The 17,187-nt window shown below is 43.5% G+C and overlaps 2 protein-coding genes across 19 annotated transcripts in view; both read left to right on the top strand.

Annotated features, from left to right (window-relative positions):
* HOXC5 (homeobox C5) overlaps positions 1 to 17,187 on the top strand; it is a 75,937-nt gene that overhangs the window by 28,211 nt on the left and 30,539 nt on the right. For 2 of the 18 annotated variants that reach the window (XR_012642758.1, XR_012642761.1), the window contains exons 2-3: positions 158 to 189; positions 908 to 979. The exons of 13 other annotated variants lie outside the window; for them this stretch is intronic. The gene's annotated coding sequence lies outside the window, so the exon portion shown is untranslated. Of the gene's footprint in view, positions 1 to 155; positions 190 to 907; positions 980 to 17,187 lie in introns of those variants that run through there. 3 more of the 18 variants (XR_012642769.1, XR_012642774.1, XR_012642776.1) reach the window with 2 other exon arrangements.
* On the top strand, positions 9,896 to 11,914 carry HOXC4 (homeobox C4). Its single transcript, XM_074979546.1, has 2 exons — positions 9,896 to 10,442; positions 10,922 to 11,914. The coding sequence occupies exons 1-2, from the start codon at positions 9,911 to 9,913 to the stop codon at positions 11,269 to 11,271; spliced, it is 882 nt and encodes a 293-aa protein (XP_074835647.1). The 5' UTR covers positions 9,896 to 9,910; the 3' UTR covers positions 11,272 to 11,914.

The following is a 17,187-nucleotide window of genomic DNA, read 5'->3' as shown; positions in this document are numbered from 1 at the left end:
ATTAGAATTTGCTGGAGTTGTAGGTAACATGAACTGGAGCGTAATCTACAAGTCAACTGGCCAAGTGCTCTCACGCGCCCGTAGGTAGTGGCTGGTCCTGCCGGACATTCGCCTGTGTGTGTCTTTCTTTAAAAAAATGAAACTTTCTTTTCTGTAGGTTTGGCCATGACAAAATGGAGAGAAACGGCAGTAAGTAATTTTCTTTCTTCCTTCCTTTCTTTCTCTACAAAACCCAAGCCAATGTCCTTGTTTTAGACTCAGGAGCCGCGATCGTGTGGATTTTGTTTCATCTTTCACAAAAGGGGTGGCTGACTAGACTTTTATTACGGGGGGGGGGGGAGTTTCCTGTCAGGAAAGGGGGGTGGGGAGGACAGCGGGGGTTGTAAACGCAGGTAGGTGTCCGTTTTGATCTGTCGCTAATCGCAGGAAGTGAGGGGGTCTGTGTCTTTAAGGCTGTAAATTCCCCAGATCTGCTTTTACTGCCAGTACCAAAGGTACCTCGGAAAAGTTTTTTCTTTTGAATAAGCTCGTGCTGCGGGCTGGGAACGATCGATTTTGGCCCAGTTACCTCTGCAGTGTTATCGTTAAAAAACAACAAAACTGACTGCATCCAGCCTGGCACCCCAGCCTCTAATCTGAGGGCAGAGACAGTGGAAATGTGTGTAGCTCATTTTCTGCTGAGGCCATTCAATAAGAGCTCAGGACCCATTGGTACAGAAGATGAATGCACCAAAGCCATCATGCCAGACCTCGCTTTGCTTGTTATCTCTATTTTGCCCTTAAAAAAGAACTTATTTTGCTTAAACTCCGCCCAAACACAGGCCAAGCGAGCGTCCCGTAGTGGAGAGGAGGTCAGGCCTCGCTGTTGTTGTGACTGTTATTAACAATAATCATATTTATTCTTTAGTGCTTGTGCTGTGGTTCTGTTTCGAGTATTCCACGAGGGTGATAGGCTGGTGTAATTAAAGACGAGCTAGAGGTTGGTTGCTGGGTTTTTTTTTTCTCCCCCCTTTGCTTTGTGTTCTGTATTATGTACGTTTGCGGCTGTGATGCATGATAGCCAGCCGGAGAAAGCCATACTTTACAAAAACGACTAAAACGTGCGCTCTAACGAGGCTTCGCAGTAATAAAAATAGAAACACGCACACTCACCAGCTTTCCTGGGAGCTTTGAGAGCGAAAAGGTTAGGTACATGCTCAGTAGGCAGATAGGCAGAGGAGTGAGCGGCGTACGCGTTCTTTATATCTCCCTCTGATGAAACACACTTACGGGAGAAGCGAACAGATTAGCAAAGACATCCATTTTTAGACACCCACGTAAACACGAGCTGAGCCTATGTGAGTTTATAATCCCTGCTGAAGGCGAACTGCTTTTTGTGAGGTAGCGTTCAGTATCTTTCCAGAGTCTGTCTGTCTGTCCTCTGTGTGGACACTTTTCCATAAAATAGCAATCGGGGTGTGTGTGTGTGTGTGAGAGAGAGAGAGAGAGAGAGAGAGAGCGAGAGAGTGAGAGAGAGAGAGCGCACATTATGCTCCATATAAGACAGCGTTAGATCAATGTATGTTGTAAATGAATTATCTAATATGCATTCCTCGATTTCCCCCCCCCCATCATGTTTTGCTTTCCTGACCCTTTGGGTAGGAATAAAACATTTGAATGTTGGGGGAATAGGGAAATATTTACTTATAGATACAACCTGACACTTGACATCTGTCTCTGCTTTTCTTGGGTATCTGTCTGTGTCGAAATTAATCCCCCTTATTGAGGTGGAGAAAAGAAATATATTGCTTCTTTTATAAAAAATAGTCCCGTCTCAGAGTTGCTGGGTCATGTGTAAGTGAAGAAGTGGAGTATGAACAACCCAATATTTTATGTTCCTCGCCCACCCTGCCTCACCTAATGCTTCTTAACTCATTCCATCCAAATGAGAGCTTGAAATAAGATTTTCGGATCTAGGAGGTCTGTTATGTTGAGTACTAGCTGGCATTATGTTCGGTCATCATTTCCTTCCACTGATGTGCTTCCCCCACCTGCAAACTCTGGCTGGAATCTAACAGCTCTGTTGCCTTGTGGTGGCGCATTTCTGGTACCCAGGGGTTACCTCTATACTAGAAGCATCTGTCTACAGAAGTTGCTGTCAGAAGAGATGTTCCGACAAAGACTCTTGTTGACATATCACATCTTCACATAAAAGCAGATGGTTGTTTTCATCCACTCTGTCGACAAAAGCACCCTTTTTTTTTTTCCCCTGAAAGTTTCTGTCCACCAAGTGTATTTTGTGTGTGTATGCTCAGCGGGTTTTGTCAATAAAACTCTTTATTGTAGGGGTAGCCTAGGTGTTCCCTCACCTTGGCCTTTGCCCAGGTTTCCATAGGAAACCCCTGTCTCCCATCCAGGCATGGGACAATTTATTCAACGCATCCAAGGCCCAAATGAACGGCTTAGTTATCTTCTTGCAATAAGGCCGCCGATTCCTTATCAGGTTTGAATTGATGCTTAGAGGCCTGGTTCTGCTGAGATTTCTCTTGTCCAACTCCGCGGCTCCTTTTGCTTCTGCAGTCTTGACTAATGACTGCTGCAAACAACAATGCCTGCAGAATTCTAATCGCCGGGATGGGCTGGGCCACCCTTCTCAATTTATGTCAAAATATGTTGCAGCCGCCGAAGTTTAGTTCAGTTCTGCCTGCTGCTCGGAGGGTGCCGCTCCACCCTCGGCGGGACTGAGACACTCATAAACGTTTTATTAAAAGGGTTTGATGGATTCACCTTTGGGATTAACTAAGATAATAGTTTATGACAAAGTGCAAGATTAAACTGAACGTACCCTGGTGGAAAAAAATAAACATTAGAGCGAACAGCAAACGGCTGTTCAGCCATCATGGTCCATCCTTGTCGTTCTCCATGGCCCGCTGGAAGATACTGGTTTTTTTTGGAATTCAAATACCTCTTTTGGTAGCTGCAGGCCATTACAAGGGTTCTCCCGAAATGCGCGTGTTTTGTGGCCTCCTTGGAATACACCCAGCTGCGAGGTTAGACTCTGTGTGTTTGTGTGAAGCGGGCTGGGCGACAGAAAACGCTGGCTAGGACTATCCAGGCTGGCCCTCTTAGGCAGGAAAATAAAGTCAACTCAGTAGCCAACTTTTTCTCATCTGTCTTCAGCCAGTAGTGCCAATGGCTCCTGGAACCGCTTTCAGCCACTAAACCAACCTTTCCACGTGGAAACTTGCGCGCGTCTGTCCCTGTGTGTGGGGGGGGGGTCTGAATATATGTGTGTTAGTTGTGCACGTGGCAACATACTCTCTCATTAATAGTTATGAAAAGATACACAATACTTTAAAACATAGTCTGAGGTGTGGGACCTGTGACATTTACACCTCACATCATGAGATATCTGATACGTGGTCACCGTGGACATATATGTACAATGCACTGTGTGTATAAGTGTAGTGTGTGTGTGTGTATTTCCAATACATATATATGCGTGTGTGGGCATACAGTCGTCCGACTCAGAAAACGTGTGTATTCACAATTTGTATATACATGCACTTTAGCTACACCACATTGGTGTGCAAGCCCTGCACATTGTTATATACAAGATGTTTCCATTAGACTGGCTGGGAGAGTGACTTACTGGATCTGCACGGTTTTAATAACAGTTAACTATCGATTCAACCCCTCACCAGTCTATAACCGTATTGAGGACATCTTTGTACAGCTAATCTAATTAGACCCTATATCAGCCCTAGGTCTGGAAAGAGCCGTCTGGCCATTTGACCCCCCCCTCCCCCGGGGGAAAGGGTTCTCTTTCGCTGCCCTCTGCTTAAAAAGTGTCCGGTGATTACTTCACGTCCCCCGAGAGACCCCCCCGCCCAATTGATTTTAGATTGCAGAGGGTGTCAGTCCCGGCCAGCGGTGCCTGCAACCTGTGCTGCTTATTTCCCCATAGACTCCGGGGCTGAATGGGAACCACCCATCGGAGTTTTCGCTGTGGCCTTTCCACCTCCAAGCGAATGTCAGGAGAAGCGGAGCCTTCACTCCAGCTGCAGCCTTCGCTCTTGCGCCAGCTAGCCCGGGAATCCGGCGGAAAGGGAAGGCGCCTGAGCAGGAGGAGATGCTGGAGGGAGGCTCTGGCTGCAGCCCTGGAAAGGGAGGCGGGCAAGGGTCTGGGAGGGCTGCTGTGAAGTTAGACGCGGGTCAGGACGAAGTAGCCAAGTCTGGAGAGGGACTTCTCATGGGAGGCTGGGATGTTCCCCTTCACCCTCTAGACTGTCTCTGGGGCCAAGACCAAACCCATTGGCTCCTGGCTAGTCTTCTGCTTTCAAAGCCCTTATCAGGAGGCGTGGGGTGCTGTCCCAGAGAGACTCCCACTGGAGAAACGCATCCTTTGTCGTTATGAATACGATCGCTGTGGGGGAGGATTTGAGGGCTGAACGGGTTAAGGTGCTAAGTGCCACTCAAGGAGAAGCTTTCCTGCCTAATACAGAACAAGAGCTGTCCAAAGTTTGTATATATTTCCATACCATACAATAACATCCACCTAACTTTCCAAGGAACAGTCCCCTCCCCCGCGCCTCCCACCGTCCCCGTAGAAGATCAATGTTTTCTTTACAACTTAACCTAAGGTGCAGAAGCAGATGAGTCATTACAGGTATTTTTTGTGTAGAAAAACTCAAGGAGAAACTCTATATCCTGTATATATGTCACTTAAAAGGATCCTCCATCAAATTTGTTTTCCTCTTTGTGCTGGAACGCATACAGTTGTCAGACTGGGGGAAAGATTGTCGTCAGAATTTATTGATCACAAAACATACATAGTTCAGCCTTTTTAAGAGGTTTTAAGGGGCTAATGGGAGGGAAAAAAGGAAAAGATCAGCTGTAGTCATGTAAACCATTGCAGGCAAGCAAATATTACATAAAAGTATACAAAAGAACTCGGTCGTTTGTAAGTTTATTAGTTAACGTCAGGTTTTAAAAAAAGACAGTTATTCTGCAAGGGCCATCTTTCCCAGGGTTGGTTTGCTAGTTCTTAAAGCTGCAAGACGTATTTTCTTGTCTAGATGAATGAAATCACATGAGAAGTTTTAAATGGACACAGAAAGGGGTTTACCCACCCTGGCGACTTTGATCTATTAAAATATCATCCTTTAAAAAAAAAAAAAGTAAAAACAGGTTTCCTACCAAGCACCAAGTCATTTTTAGGCTCCTGTGTAGTTCAAGTCTTGAAGAGTTCGTGAGCTCCAAGGCGTAAAACTACAACAACAGTAATAAAAAGATATTTGTAATACAGATTCAAATCTCCTTTCGGCTAAAGAGGGTTCTTCGCCCAACCCAGATTTTAAGGGGGAAATTCTGGGGTGGGGGGAGCGAGAGAAAGAAAACCAACAATTTCTCCAGCATAAAAATGAAACATCAAATTAGTTTGCCTCTGGGCTTCATTTTTCCCCTTCTACATTATAACTAGTTATTGAACTAGCCAGAAGATGTAAAGGCCATTTGTGAGGAGACAAATTTCAATGGAGTTCCCCCATCAATAACTCCTTGGCAGTGACCTATTGGATCAAGTCAAACAGTTGAGGTGAAATTCAGGTCACGCTGTCTAACCAATATTAAAATGCGCCTACTTTTTAAAAAGGCACTTTCAACGAGATTTGAAGAAAATTGAATTCCTGGGTGGGGTAGGAAGGAGGGGGACAGAGGAAGAGAGAGGGAGCTTGAGAAAATGGTTTGCATATTTTTTACAAGCAAACAACAGGAATTCATCTTTAATATTTTAGAAAGAAGGGGTAAATATTTACTTTATTACAGATTCGGAGACTAAAGAGGCTCAAAAGAAAAATGTGAAAACTAGCACTTCTGGTGACATGCTCTGGTTATTAAAATCGTTTTAGGCCGATTCATTACTTTTACTGACAACAGATTTAAGAAAAAATCAATTAAACATTTGCATATTTCTTTGCATAAATTAGACCTGTCTATTTGCATTATGAAGGAACAAAAAGAAAAAGGTCTTTTTGCACTTACTGCTTTCAAGTTGTTAGAAAAATTAAAATTTAATTAATTGCATGTCATTGCATATGTCACAGAGAAAGCAACTATTTTTTTCTGCAAAAAACCGATCTGTCTTCCTCCACACAGCACACACACACACTAATGTAACTTATTGTACAATAATCGCCTTAAAATAAACCCTTAAATGCTTGAAATAAAACGCTACTCAAAAATTTATTTCCTTCCTATGAATCTTGAGAAGAGATAGTTCATAGCGTGCGCTTGGCTGTTTTATTATTATTATTAAACCTTGAATAACAAAATCCCCAGTAGATAGGTACTTCATTTTTCTAGGATGCACAGATTGCTAATGGCTCGAGGTACAGGTTACCAAACGGTCAGTATGGTAATAGCTAAGACAATGAATCCGCAGGGACAATAGTCACTTATTTTTCTTCAGTACTGTCAGAAAGGGGCTTTGTACTCAAAAATGTTCTTGAAATGGTAACCAGCGCTATATTTTGCAACCTGATTCCTGGGTAGAGAAGGAAATAAAGACCAGAAATTATTTTTTTTCGAGGTGCTATATTTCTCTCCTCGTTGTCAGTCCAAAACTGTTTGTCGACATTGTTGTGTTGGCTGGGGAAATCGAGGCGAAAGAGAGAGGGGCGGGAGGGGAGGTTTATACATAAAAGAGCCAGATTCTTGTACAACTATTCCTCAGGCGTCCTTCCAGACTTATTTTATGGAGACAAAATTGTGCCACTCTACTGAAAACATGAGAGGGAAAAAAAGAAAAAAGTCAAGTCTGTAGGTGTGTTTGTAGGTGGGGGACATTTTCCTACCCTGCTTAGATAGAATGTCAAAAAATGACTAAAATAAAAGGGGGAATGAATTTAGATTGCTAAGGCAGGGGGGCCAGGAGCTTCTTTAAATAGAAGCTTTTTCTAAATAAAATATTTGCAGTTAAGTCCCAAGGCTACAAAAATAATAACTCCTTGAAATAAAACTGCCGTTCTCTCTGGGCCAGCTGGAAGAGTGAGCCAAAGGCATTTTTAAGCCTTCGAACTGTAGCACTGAAACTCATTGGTAGAAACTGGTTTGGGTGACCTTCCCGGCTTGGATTTGCGAGCTCTTTAGTTGCTGGTGTTTAGGATAACCTAAATAATCTTTTCTTAGAGAATTACCTGTGGACAGTTTTTTCATTGCTTTTCTCTGGATCTTACCGAGATGCATACATTAAAAAAAGCTGGCTGGCTAAAATGACTTGATTAACCCTACGTCTTTAGTCAATATCCCCGCAGCCTTGGAATAAAGTTTTTGCACCCATCTGAACAATAAAAGCCAGAATCCTGTAGGAATCCAAGGTGTTTGGACATCATGGGAGCTAGCTAGTGAAAAGAAATTTATTGGCTGGATCCGAGCCCATGTTTTGGATACCAGAATACATTTCCATGAATGGCTTTTGCAAAAGTCTCCCCTTTTCTTCAGAGACCATTCTTTAGAGCTGGGAGAGACATCTAACTCTCATAAAGCAGGGCTCATCTTTTCCAATCCACCGCTTAGCAATGAGTCAGGCCGTGGGGGGAAAAAAGATGCCAATGAAAACAATACAGGCTAGGTAATAATAATACAAAAACGAGTTTTCACGTGTAGCAGGGCCAAAATACATATGGGCCTGAGTCTTGGTGGGAGGGAGGACGTGGGAAATATAAATATGCAAAGCAACCCATAGCTGGGAAGGGCTGGAGCAACAAGCTAAGTGAGTGGCCTTTCCATGCTTTGCAACTTTCCTCCAGCCAGAGAGCTGGTTTTGATGTGCGGTCTTCCCACACCACAAGTGCCAAATTATACAGTCGTCTATATGTACCCTGTAGAATCGAATTTGTGTGAATATTTGAGAGTCACAAATTCGTCTCTAGGGGAATATATGGACGATGCCAGAGCCTTGTAAAGTTCTGCTTTCCTTTGATTCCCTTAATTGCAGCTGTTCTAATTAAATTCTCAAATACCGGTTATGTCATTTTAAAAGGTAGTTATTCAAGTGCAAAACAGCCTCTGCCTCTGCCAGGGCAGCGTGGGGGTGGCTTGTTAAAGGTAGGCTGAATAATAATGATGATTGGGGATGAGGATCATAATAATAATAAAACCACATTATTACTTTTCATATAAAGAAGCAACAGCAGAAGTCTCAGCCAACAGCACAAAAAGCCCCAACCATTTCATGTGACTGATTTATGGCGTTTTACAACCCCATAAAAGCTGTAACAACGAGCCAAAAGCCGCCGACACCGCTGGCACGTTTAGTCTAATAAATAAAACATAAACAGTTAACTTTATGTGTCACTTTTATTGTTATCAAGTAAAATATGGCAATGCCCTGCAAGCTATGATTTTCAACCATAATTGTTATCAAGCAGTACAAGGGATTAATCCGACTCTCTCTGCCCCTCTGTTTAGTGCAAGCTACAGCTAAAGCCCTTAATTGCAAGGACCTGCGCTCTCCAAAATATTTTCCATCGATTTCCAGGTTTTGTACCTGCACAGGGCGTCTGTTTATCCTGGCATGTGGGAAGGGGAGCCATTTTTCTATAGGTTGCAGAGATCTCAACGTCTCCCCCCGCCCCATTAAAGGAGCTAGTTAAATGGGTCTTTTGAATGGAAGTTGCTAGAGAAACTAATTTTCTGCCTGGATGTGGAGCTATGAATCACCTTTCTCGCTCGCTTGCATGCGTGGCGCTCATGCATGTTCGTTTAAACATATGTGCGTGTGTTACATGGAACTTTGGAAGACCGGAAAGGGCAAAATTCTGAATGACGAAAACAAAGCATAAACTAACCCCTCCCCCCCGCGCGTAAAAGCCAGTAGGAATAAAAACACTCGAGTAGTTTTACAAGTAAAGCAATGCTGTCACTCCAAAAGCACTCCTGCCTTCTGAGTGGGTGGGAAGCCTGGGGAGCTATATGAGCTTTAATACACAAATAGATCCTATCAGTTTTCAAGGAAATGAGGTATCTCTTAAGCAATGGTTGGGGCGGGGGGAAGAGGCATGTGGAGAACCCTAAATTACTCAGCCACGATTTGCATATTCCCTTTTACCTCTCAGGTAACTTGTCCCCTTCCATCCCTCTCCCCGCCCCCATGCAATGAATGATATATGTTAACAATATTCCATTTTAGGTGGGGGAAATCAAGTTTACTGGCAAGGACACAGTCTGCCCTGTGTTATTTAGTAGTGGGAAGGGGGCAGGTTTTTTGTTTTTTTTTTTAAACCCCAGCATTTCTTTCCAGTGAAAAATTCACGCTCTTCTGACAAGTCTCGGGGGGCGGGGGAGGGGGAGCCGTGTTCGCCTGTGTTCACCTAACCAACGAGGAGTCCCTTGGAACCTGGATGTAGCTGGGCATAAGCTTTGGTGGGTCAAACGCAATTCTTCAGACGCAGCCTATTCGTGAACCATCTTCATGGAAACCAATTCTCAGCCCGGTTTATTCTGTGCAGGGCACAGGGGTAGCTGATCTTCGGAATTAAGGCTTGTTCTGGTGCTGAGCTCTGCAGGATGGGGGAGGGGGGTCCGGCTGGCAGCAGATCTCTAAAATCCAGCCTGCCGTGGCGTGTTATTAACAATATTCGCCACATGTCCCCCCACCCCCGCTACAAAAAACCGGTAGGGTTTCATTCTTCGATTTGTTCCTTACACATTTGTCTGATGGGGTGGGGGCGGGGGGCGGTTGTTTCTGCTCCCCATCCTGGTCCCTTGACTCCTAGTTTTGAGACCACACAAACAACAACCAACCACCACAACACACACACGCCCGCGCGCGCGCGCGCGCACTCACACACAAATTGGATACATTTTGAAAACGCTTTTGGTTCCTTATCCGGGGACTAGGCTGGCTGGTGTGATTGGCCCAGGGAGTCACATGGTGAAAGTAACTTTACGGGGTCGCCAGCTTGTAGGAGGGCTTTATGGAGCAGAAAAACGACAAAGCGAGAAAAATTATTTTCCACTCCAGAAATTAATGATCATGAGCTCCTATTTGATGGACTCTAACTACATCGATCCGAAATTTCCTCCATGCGAGGAATATTCGCAAAATAATTACATCCCAGACCACAGTCCGGAATATTACAGCCGGACAAGGGAGTCCAGCTTTCAGCAGCATCATCAAGATTTGTACCCACCAGCAAGACCAAACTACCCAGAGCGCCAGTACAGCTGTGCCAATATCCAAGCTCCAGCCGCGCACCAAAGGGGCCATGGGCAAACGCAGAGAGGCCACCACCTCTCAGAGAAGCCGCAGCAGCTCTGTGAGCAGACTGCTCTCACCAGTTCCTCCACCTCTCCTTCCCCAGCCCCTCCAGCCTGCAACCAGCCAAACCCCGAGCATCCTAACACAGCTTCTAAGCAACCTATAGTCTATCCATGGATGAAAAAAATCCACGTCAGTACTGGTAGGCAACTATTTTTTTTCCTCTGCTCTTGTCTTCATTCCTATTTTCACACCATGCTGTCCCTCGACTTTTTTTTTTTATTTCCTTCCCTTCCATGAGAGTCTTTGGGTTAGCACAATTGAGCTGGATTTACGACTCGGAATGGGTAATTACACCCACCATAAATTTTATAGCCAAGTAGTCCGGGCAGCCTTAGCCATGTGGTTCATTCTGTTATGTATGTGTGAAACTCTGAAAGCTTTGTAAGGCGTGCATAAATAATTCAGTCTTTGGAGCCAGGGAAACCCCTTCTTATTAGAAGAGAAAGTCTTGGGCTGCCAGAAGTTCTTTATAACCCATTTAGCTGATTACTTTTTCCTGAGCCACTCTAGATTTCCTGTGTGCGAGAGAGAGGGAGAGAGAGAGGGAGTCTCTCCCCCTCTGCCTCTCTCTTCTCCTTGCTCCTCTCCCTCTATTCATGCTCATCTTTGCTTTTGCAGTGAATCCCAATTACAATGGAGGCGAACCCAAGCGTTCCCGGACGGCGTATACCAGACAGCAGGTCTTGGAGTTGGAAAAGGAGTTTCACTATAACAGGTACCTGACCAGGCGAAGGCGTATCGAGATCGCTCACTCCTTGTGCCTCTCGGAAAGGCAGATCAAAATCTGGTTTCAGAACAGGCGGATGAAATGGAAAAAAGACCACAGGCTGCCCAATACCAAAGTCAGATCCTCGGCTCCTTCGAATCCATCGGCAGGCATCCCTGCTCCAGCTAACCCCGCTCCCAGCGAGGAATTGTCGCCCGGCACAGCTCAGGATCAGCGAGCAGACGATATCACAAGGTTATAAACAATCTCCCCCACCCCCACACAATTGACTCTTGATTATTTATAGAATCTAATATATACATATATATATTTTGGTTCTTTTCTTGTAGTTTTCCTGTGCGTATAAAACAAACCAACCAACAAAACCAATGAGGTCTTCTGTGAGACCTGCATGTAAGATAGCATGGAGCCAGGTGACCGAGTACCTGCAGGGTTTTTTTAATGCCATTTCAGGGTTTTATTTATTTTTAAGGGTGAGGCGGGGGAGGGGGCAGAGGTCAGTGTTCTGTTAGGTGAATTTAAAGAACAAATAAGGATAAAGAGGGAGGGAAAGAATGGAGGCGTTTGCCCTCTGCATTACAAACGCACAATGATCAAGCGAGAATAAAATGGAGCGTTGAAATTCTTTTCTTTTTGCAGAAATGGGGGAAAAGCTGAAAAAAATCACACCAACCAGAGAGGGTAGTGACATATTTAAAAAAAAAAAACAAAAAAACAAAAAAAACTGAGCAAGGTTGAAGCCAAGTCAGTAGCTAGTTTTTTGTCGTGGTTATTTGTGTTTTTGGACTGATTTTACATGATCATTGTAAACTTGCAATAAAGAGTTTTAGTGTGTCTGTGAAAGTCCCAGTGTTCAATAAACCAGTGAGTGTGAATTAGTTTTATTTTAGTGTCTGGTGGCTTATTTTACTCTCAACATTTCCCTTACCCTAAAAGAAAATATAATAAGGATCCTAGGAATGTGACATTAATTCCTTGTGCAGGAGGTGCTGCTTAAATTAAGGCTAAACAAACATATAAAATAACTCTGTCCTCTCGATTTTATGACATCCCAACTTGGTCAGTGTTTTCAATCTCAGAGATTCTCCCAGTCAAACATACTTGGTGGTGGTTGGGGGGGGACAGAAATCTTGTTTTGAGAAAGGAGCAGTGATGTGTGTTTGGCTTACAATGTTATTCATCTGCCTCTGATGCCTCCCTACTTAATATAGTGGGTGTCTGATTATTTTCTTTTCTCTATACTTCTGTTGTTGTTTTTGTTGTTGCAAGATCCTGTGAAGTAGTTTATTCATAAAAGCCAGTGGGTTTCTTTTAACCTTCTTGCAAAGACAGTGAAAGGTTTGGCAAAAAGGCATTATTGATCTTGGACTAGCAAGAAATTTGTCCCCCAAAATGAATGTTTGTTTACTTTCTTGGAAGGGTGAGATAAATGTAAGGAAGAGTTGTGTGCCAATGGGCAAGTTAACCATAGCTGTTTTCTAGGCCCCAATCTTTTGCAAGTTTGCAGCGTGTCCATTTTCAGAAGTACTGTCAGGCTGAACTAAGGTAGGGGTGCCAGATTTTCAGGTAGGCCTGATTAAAGATATTTATTGTTCAAGGGTAGCCTTGCATTAGGATAGCTGGCCAGGGGATTAGATCTCTTTAACCCTTCCCAGAAGAGAGATGATCAAATCTGAATAAAGAGGCTTGGGAGAGGGGAATCTCTTGGCCACCTTTATTTTTCATTTGTTTTTCAATTTTGTTTATTTATTTATTGTCTCTCACAAACACGTGTAGCCCTCCCTTATACTAATAATGGTCTCAGAACCTATTGTGATAGCTGGTGAGACAGATCTTGGAAGGGGAATATGAATGATTATATACATGTAAAGTCCATCTGAATTTGTACATGTAAAGTCCATCTGCTCTGTCCATGCCTGCTTAGCAACATTAATAGAAGAATGAGTGGAGAAAAAATGTTGCCATATTAAATAGACATCCAGTTTATAGTGATCTTTAAACATTTCCGCCTCCAAGCAGAAGTATGTGTAATGAGTTAGTTGGAATTTTTCCTCTTCCAATCACCCCTTGCCTGTAACAGCAATCTCACACATTTTACCAGTAAAAACAAACAACCTCTTATGGAGGTGGTGGTGGTGTGTGTGCGTGTGTGTAACGCACAGTATATATAGGTCTATGTCTATCTATATCTACCTATCTTTATGTATATAAATAGGTAGATAATCTGTAACAAAGCATCCTCCTGGGCTGTCCTGGCCAAGAAAAGCAAAAGAGTCTTTACTTGGGGTTAGAGACCCTGTCTGCAAACACATCCACCCTGCATAGACACTGTAAAGACAACCAAGGCTAAAAAAAAAGAGCTAACCTTGGAATAATGGGGTTGCTACAAAGTTGAACTAAGAACTCCCAGGCAAGCAGTCTCTCTGTCTCTGTTTGTTTGCCTGTATTCGTCAGCGGACACCTCCATGTGCTCCTACTGCAGAGAAAACTGCGGGCTGTCCTGGATGGGGGTTAGGGTGGGATAGGTGGAAATATTTCTGTTTAAAGTTTGATCCACTTCCCTCTCCCCCTCCCCCGCCTTCTCTTTTTGCAAAGGGCATCATAACTTGATGGATTATAAGGGAGGCTTTTTTCTTCTAGGCTTTGCATGCGCTGAGACTTTTTGTGGGGCTTGTGTTCTCTCTCTGTGTGTCCGATGAGGAAGCTAGAGAAACATTCATCACCTTTTCCACCGTATGGGCTGCATATTCAACAAGAACAATAAAAATCACATTGAGGCAGATGCCTTTGCAACCGCGCACTTACTTTGCCTGAGACTAACTTTACTTTTTTTCGCCTCTTCTCCGAGCATTGCTGGACATCTTACTCAGCAGCCTGTAGACTTGGCCATGACACAATTCCTGGCATGGAGGGAGATTATGAAAGCATTAGATAGGCAGGCAGCAGTGGAAGGGGGGAAAATGAATCTTCCTAGCTACAAGCAGCCTGCACCATAGTCTCTTTTTACCCTCCTGACGCTTCCATGTTGAGAGCCTGAAAGATACTTTATTGAAGTTCGGGTAAATGGCAAATCTGGGTTCACGGAAAGGACAACTTTTCTATCCCATCAGCTTTATTCTAGCCAGGCAGGCTGACCTCTAAGCCCCCCTGACCCGGGTAGGTCTCACAACGTGTACCTTCAGTGTCTCTCTACATACATTGAGAGGCACCACTCACTGTTGAGCGTCTTTGTAGATTTTTACCATAGTAATGGAGGGGAGAGCGGGGACAGATTCAATGCGTGTTATCGCATTGTGTTGTCACCAAAATCATCCAAGAGAAAAGGAAGAAGGGTTAAGTTACGGCCAAATTTCACTTTCCGCCTTCCCAGGGCTCCTTTCCCAATCTACGACCAGATCAAACTAGCCAACGCCATGGAAGTAGCTTTGCACATAAAGCAAAACCAAACAAATATATATTTGATTAAAGACATTTGGAGACATTTAAAGACGGCTGGAGCTTGGATATTGGCACAGCTGTACTGGCGCTCGGGGTAGTTTGGTCTTGCTGGTGGGTACAAATGTGTATATACATATATATATATTTGTATATTTATATATATATATAAACTCACTTTGCAAACATATATATATATAAAACTCACTTTGCACTTATATATATATATATATAAAAAGCTCACTTTGCAAACATATATATATATATATAAAACTCACTTTGCACTTATATATATATATATATATAAAAAGCTCACTTTGCAAACATATATATATATAAGTTTGCAAAGTGAGTATTAAAATCAGGAAGTCAATGCAAGCGGGCGAGGAGGGAGACCATTTGTGCGCGTGTGTTAGAGGGCAAACAATAGTTTATTCCGGTGATGGCTGCAAGTCGCTCCAGCTATGTACCCTCTAGATATGGTCCAAGAGGGTTCCTGACCCCCCCTCCCCCCACCCCATCACTCCGTGGTCGAAGACTCGAAGTTGTTTCCTTCCAGCGCTGTATAGTCCCCATGTACCTCGGCACATAGAGATTTGGCCTCATGTGGGTGGGGGTAGGTCCCCCTCGTATGCCATGGCTCGGGGATTGGACAGCCTCGCCACTTGTACCACTGAGCTCTAAAAGTAGCATCATCGAGCAAAAATGTTTCTCGGGGATCCAATTCACATCTCAGGTCAGTTTCTTTTAAGTCCTTTTCTTCTCGTTCCATGTGCTCGAAAATCGGCCCCTTTGGGGGTTCCCCTCTATGCTGGGCTTTTTCTCTTTTTTTATTTGAATTCTCACGTGAGTGAGAAGCAGTTTATAAGGGCTTTCAGGAGCTATAAAAAGACCTTCGAAAACCCTTAGACCCTCTCTTCAATGTAGTTCAAGCAGCTGTGAAACTTAACGTTTCCTGTATTGCCTGTTAAAATCCAACAGCTCCGGTGATGTTAGGGGAGATAACTTCCCAGAAACACGGGCCATCAGCCGCTGCTCTAAGTGGCTCCAGTTTTATGCAAACTTTTCCAGTATTAGAGCTACAGCTTTTTTTTTTCCCCTTTTGCCCTAGGGCTAATCCACAGAAGTGGCCTAGTTTAACTTCCAGGCTTTCCCGTTAACATAATATCCCAGGTCTTTACAGCCACTTGTAGTTGGAAAATGTTCGTCTGCGCTGTTAATTGTAATTAAAAGACAAACATCCAGCCAGAGTTAAGTGAATGAGTTACTGGTTTACAACCATAACTGACAGCGCCTCGAACGTGTAAATTATATTTATTGTGCTCTCTTATATCATTATTCAGAGATATACTTTTATGTACTTCCTAATCTGTCCGTATGATTTATTTTGATGGGCAAAGTCCCAAACCAAACATTTTGGGACTTCAGTGAAAGAGTAGTATTTCCTTACAAACAGCCAGCAGCCGTTATGGTAATGATATTAACAATTTTTGGCAAATGTTTGTTGGTCTCATTGGCTGTATGTTATCTTCCTGCGCGGAAAGGTATTTTCCCGGCTCAGCTATATTTGCAATAGATAACTTTGAGGGTTTTTTTTTCGGGAGGAGGGAAATAGTTTTTTTCTACTTGGAGAGTTAAATATTGCTTTGTAAATTATTCACTTTTCTTAAATTAATGCTGTCCCATTCCTAAATAAAAGTTTCTCTTACTTTTGAGTCCATGACATGTATTATAAACTTTCCTGATCCATAGAGTGGATAGACAAGCGTGCAGCCATCAGATATTTTGCTTTAAACCAAGATTTTTTTGTTTTGACTATCTTTGTATGAGCATCTTTAGCTGTTTCTGGAGTTCGTCTCTCAGGGGTATTTTGAGCATCGTCTTCATTTCTGTCTGTCCTGTGAATCTTTCTATTTCTTCTTCTCTCTTCTAAAGGAGTTATTTGCTGGGCTGGTGCCAAATGTTATACACGGTTGGGTAATATTTTGTCCTTCGTCTGGTCGTTTTCGAGGACTAAACAAACCACCTCTGAGCCCGCGAAAATAATTCTAAATTTATGCAGGATGCAAGGCGTATGTTGTACATGTACGGTTCTGAGTATGGAGAGAGATAGATGTTATTCAAATGCTATTTCAAACTTTGGGGTGTTTTAGTAAAGTTTTATTCTGATGAGCTCTCTGCGACAGCTGTCACTCAATCACTTCCGTTTGGGTCTCTTCTGATGCTCCTAAATATCTGTGTTGTCACGTTTTCAGCTAAACAGTTTCATTTCTCAGGGGGTCGGATTTTAACTCTAATATCCCCCCCCCCCCAGCCAGCACCACCATTCCCCTCTGAAGCGTTATTTATGCCTCGTGCTTACTACTTCCCAGGAAAAGGGAAACTAGGAAGGACAATGGATCTCTGGAAAAAACAAAAACCCTTTCCTGCGAACCCTTCTTTAGGAAATAGAGCAGAATAAAACTAAAATCCAGTTTTCAGACACAGAGGAGGCTCACACGAGCCAAGTACCAATCCCAGCGTGGGACAGAAGAATTCATTTGTTCCAGGGTAGCCAGAGTGTTGTTAAGATGACTCTTTCCTGATCCTTTTAAAGGAAGTCTGTTGTTTTAACCACCCCTTCTGCACACAAGCCTCCATAGAGCTCTCCCCTCTGCTTCCTCCTGAATCGCACCGCATCACACCCTGGCGCGTTTATTTTCAATCCACTCCCTGAAGGGCA

The sequence above is a fragment of the Carettochelys insculpta genome, chromosome 29, assembly GCF_033958435.1.
Source record: "Carettochelys insculpta isolate YL-2023 chromosome 29, ASM3395843v1, whole genome shotgun sequence".
In the NCBI taxonomy this organism is placed as follows: domain Eukaryota; kingdom Metazoa; phylum Chordata; order Testudines; family Carettochelyidae; genus Carettochelys; species Carettochelys insculpta.
The sequence above is the reverse complement of the archived record's forward strand: the minus strand, read 5'-3'. Positions and strand labels throughout refer to the sequence as shown.

What these genes read in the sequence shown, in the direction of transcription:
- HOXC4 (XM_074979546.1), top strand. Translation starts at nt 9,911, where the DNA reads ATGGTGAAAGTAACTTTACGGGGTCGCCAGCTTGTAGGAGGGCTTTAT. An exon ending in AAAAATCCACGTCAGTACTG is followed by an intron (nt 10,443 to 10,921) that starts GTAGGCAACTAT and finishes TTGCTTTTGCAG; the next exon opens with TGAATCCCAATTACAATGGA.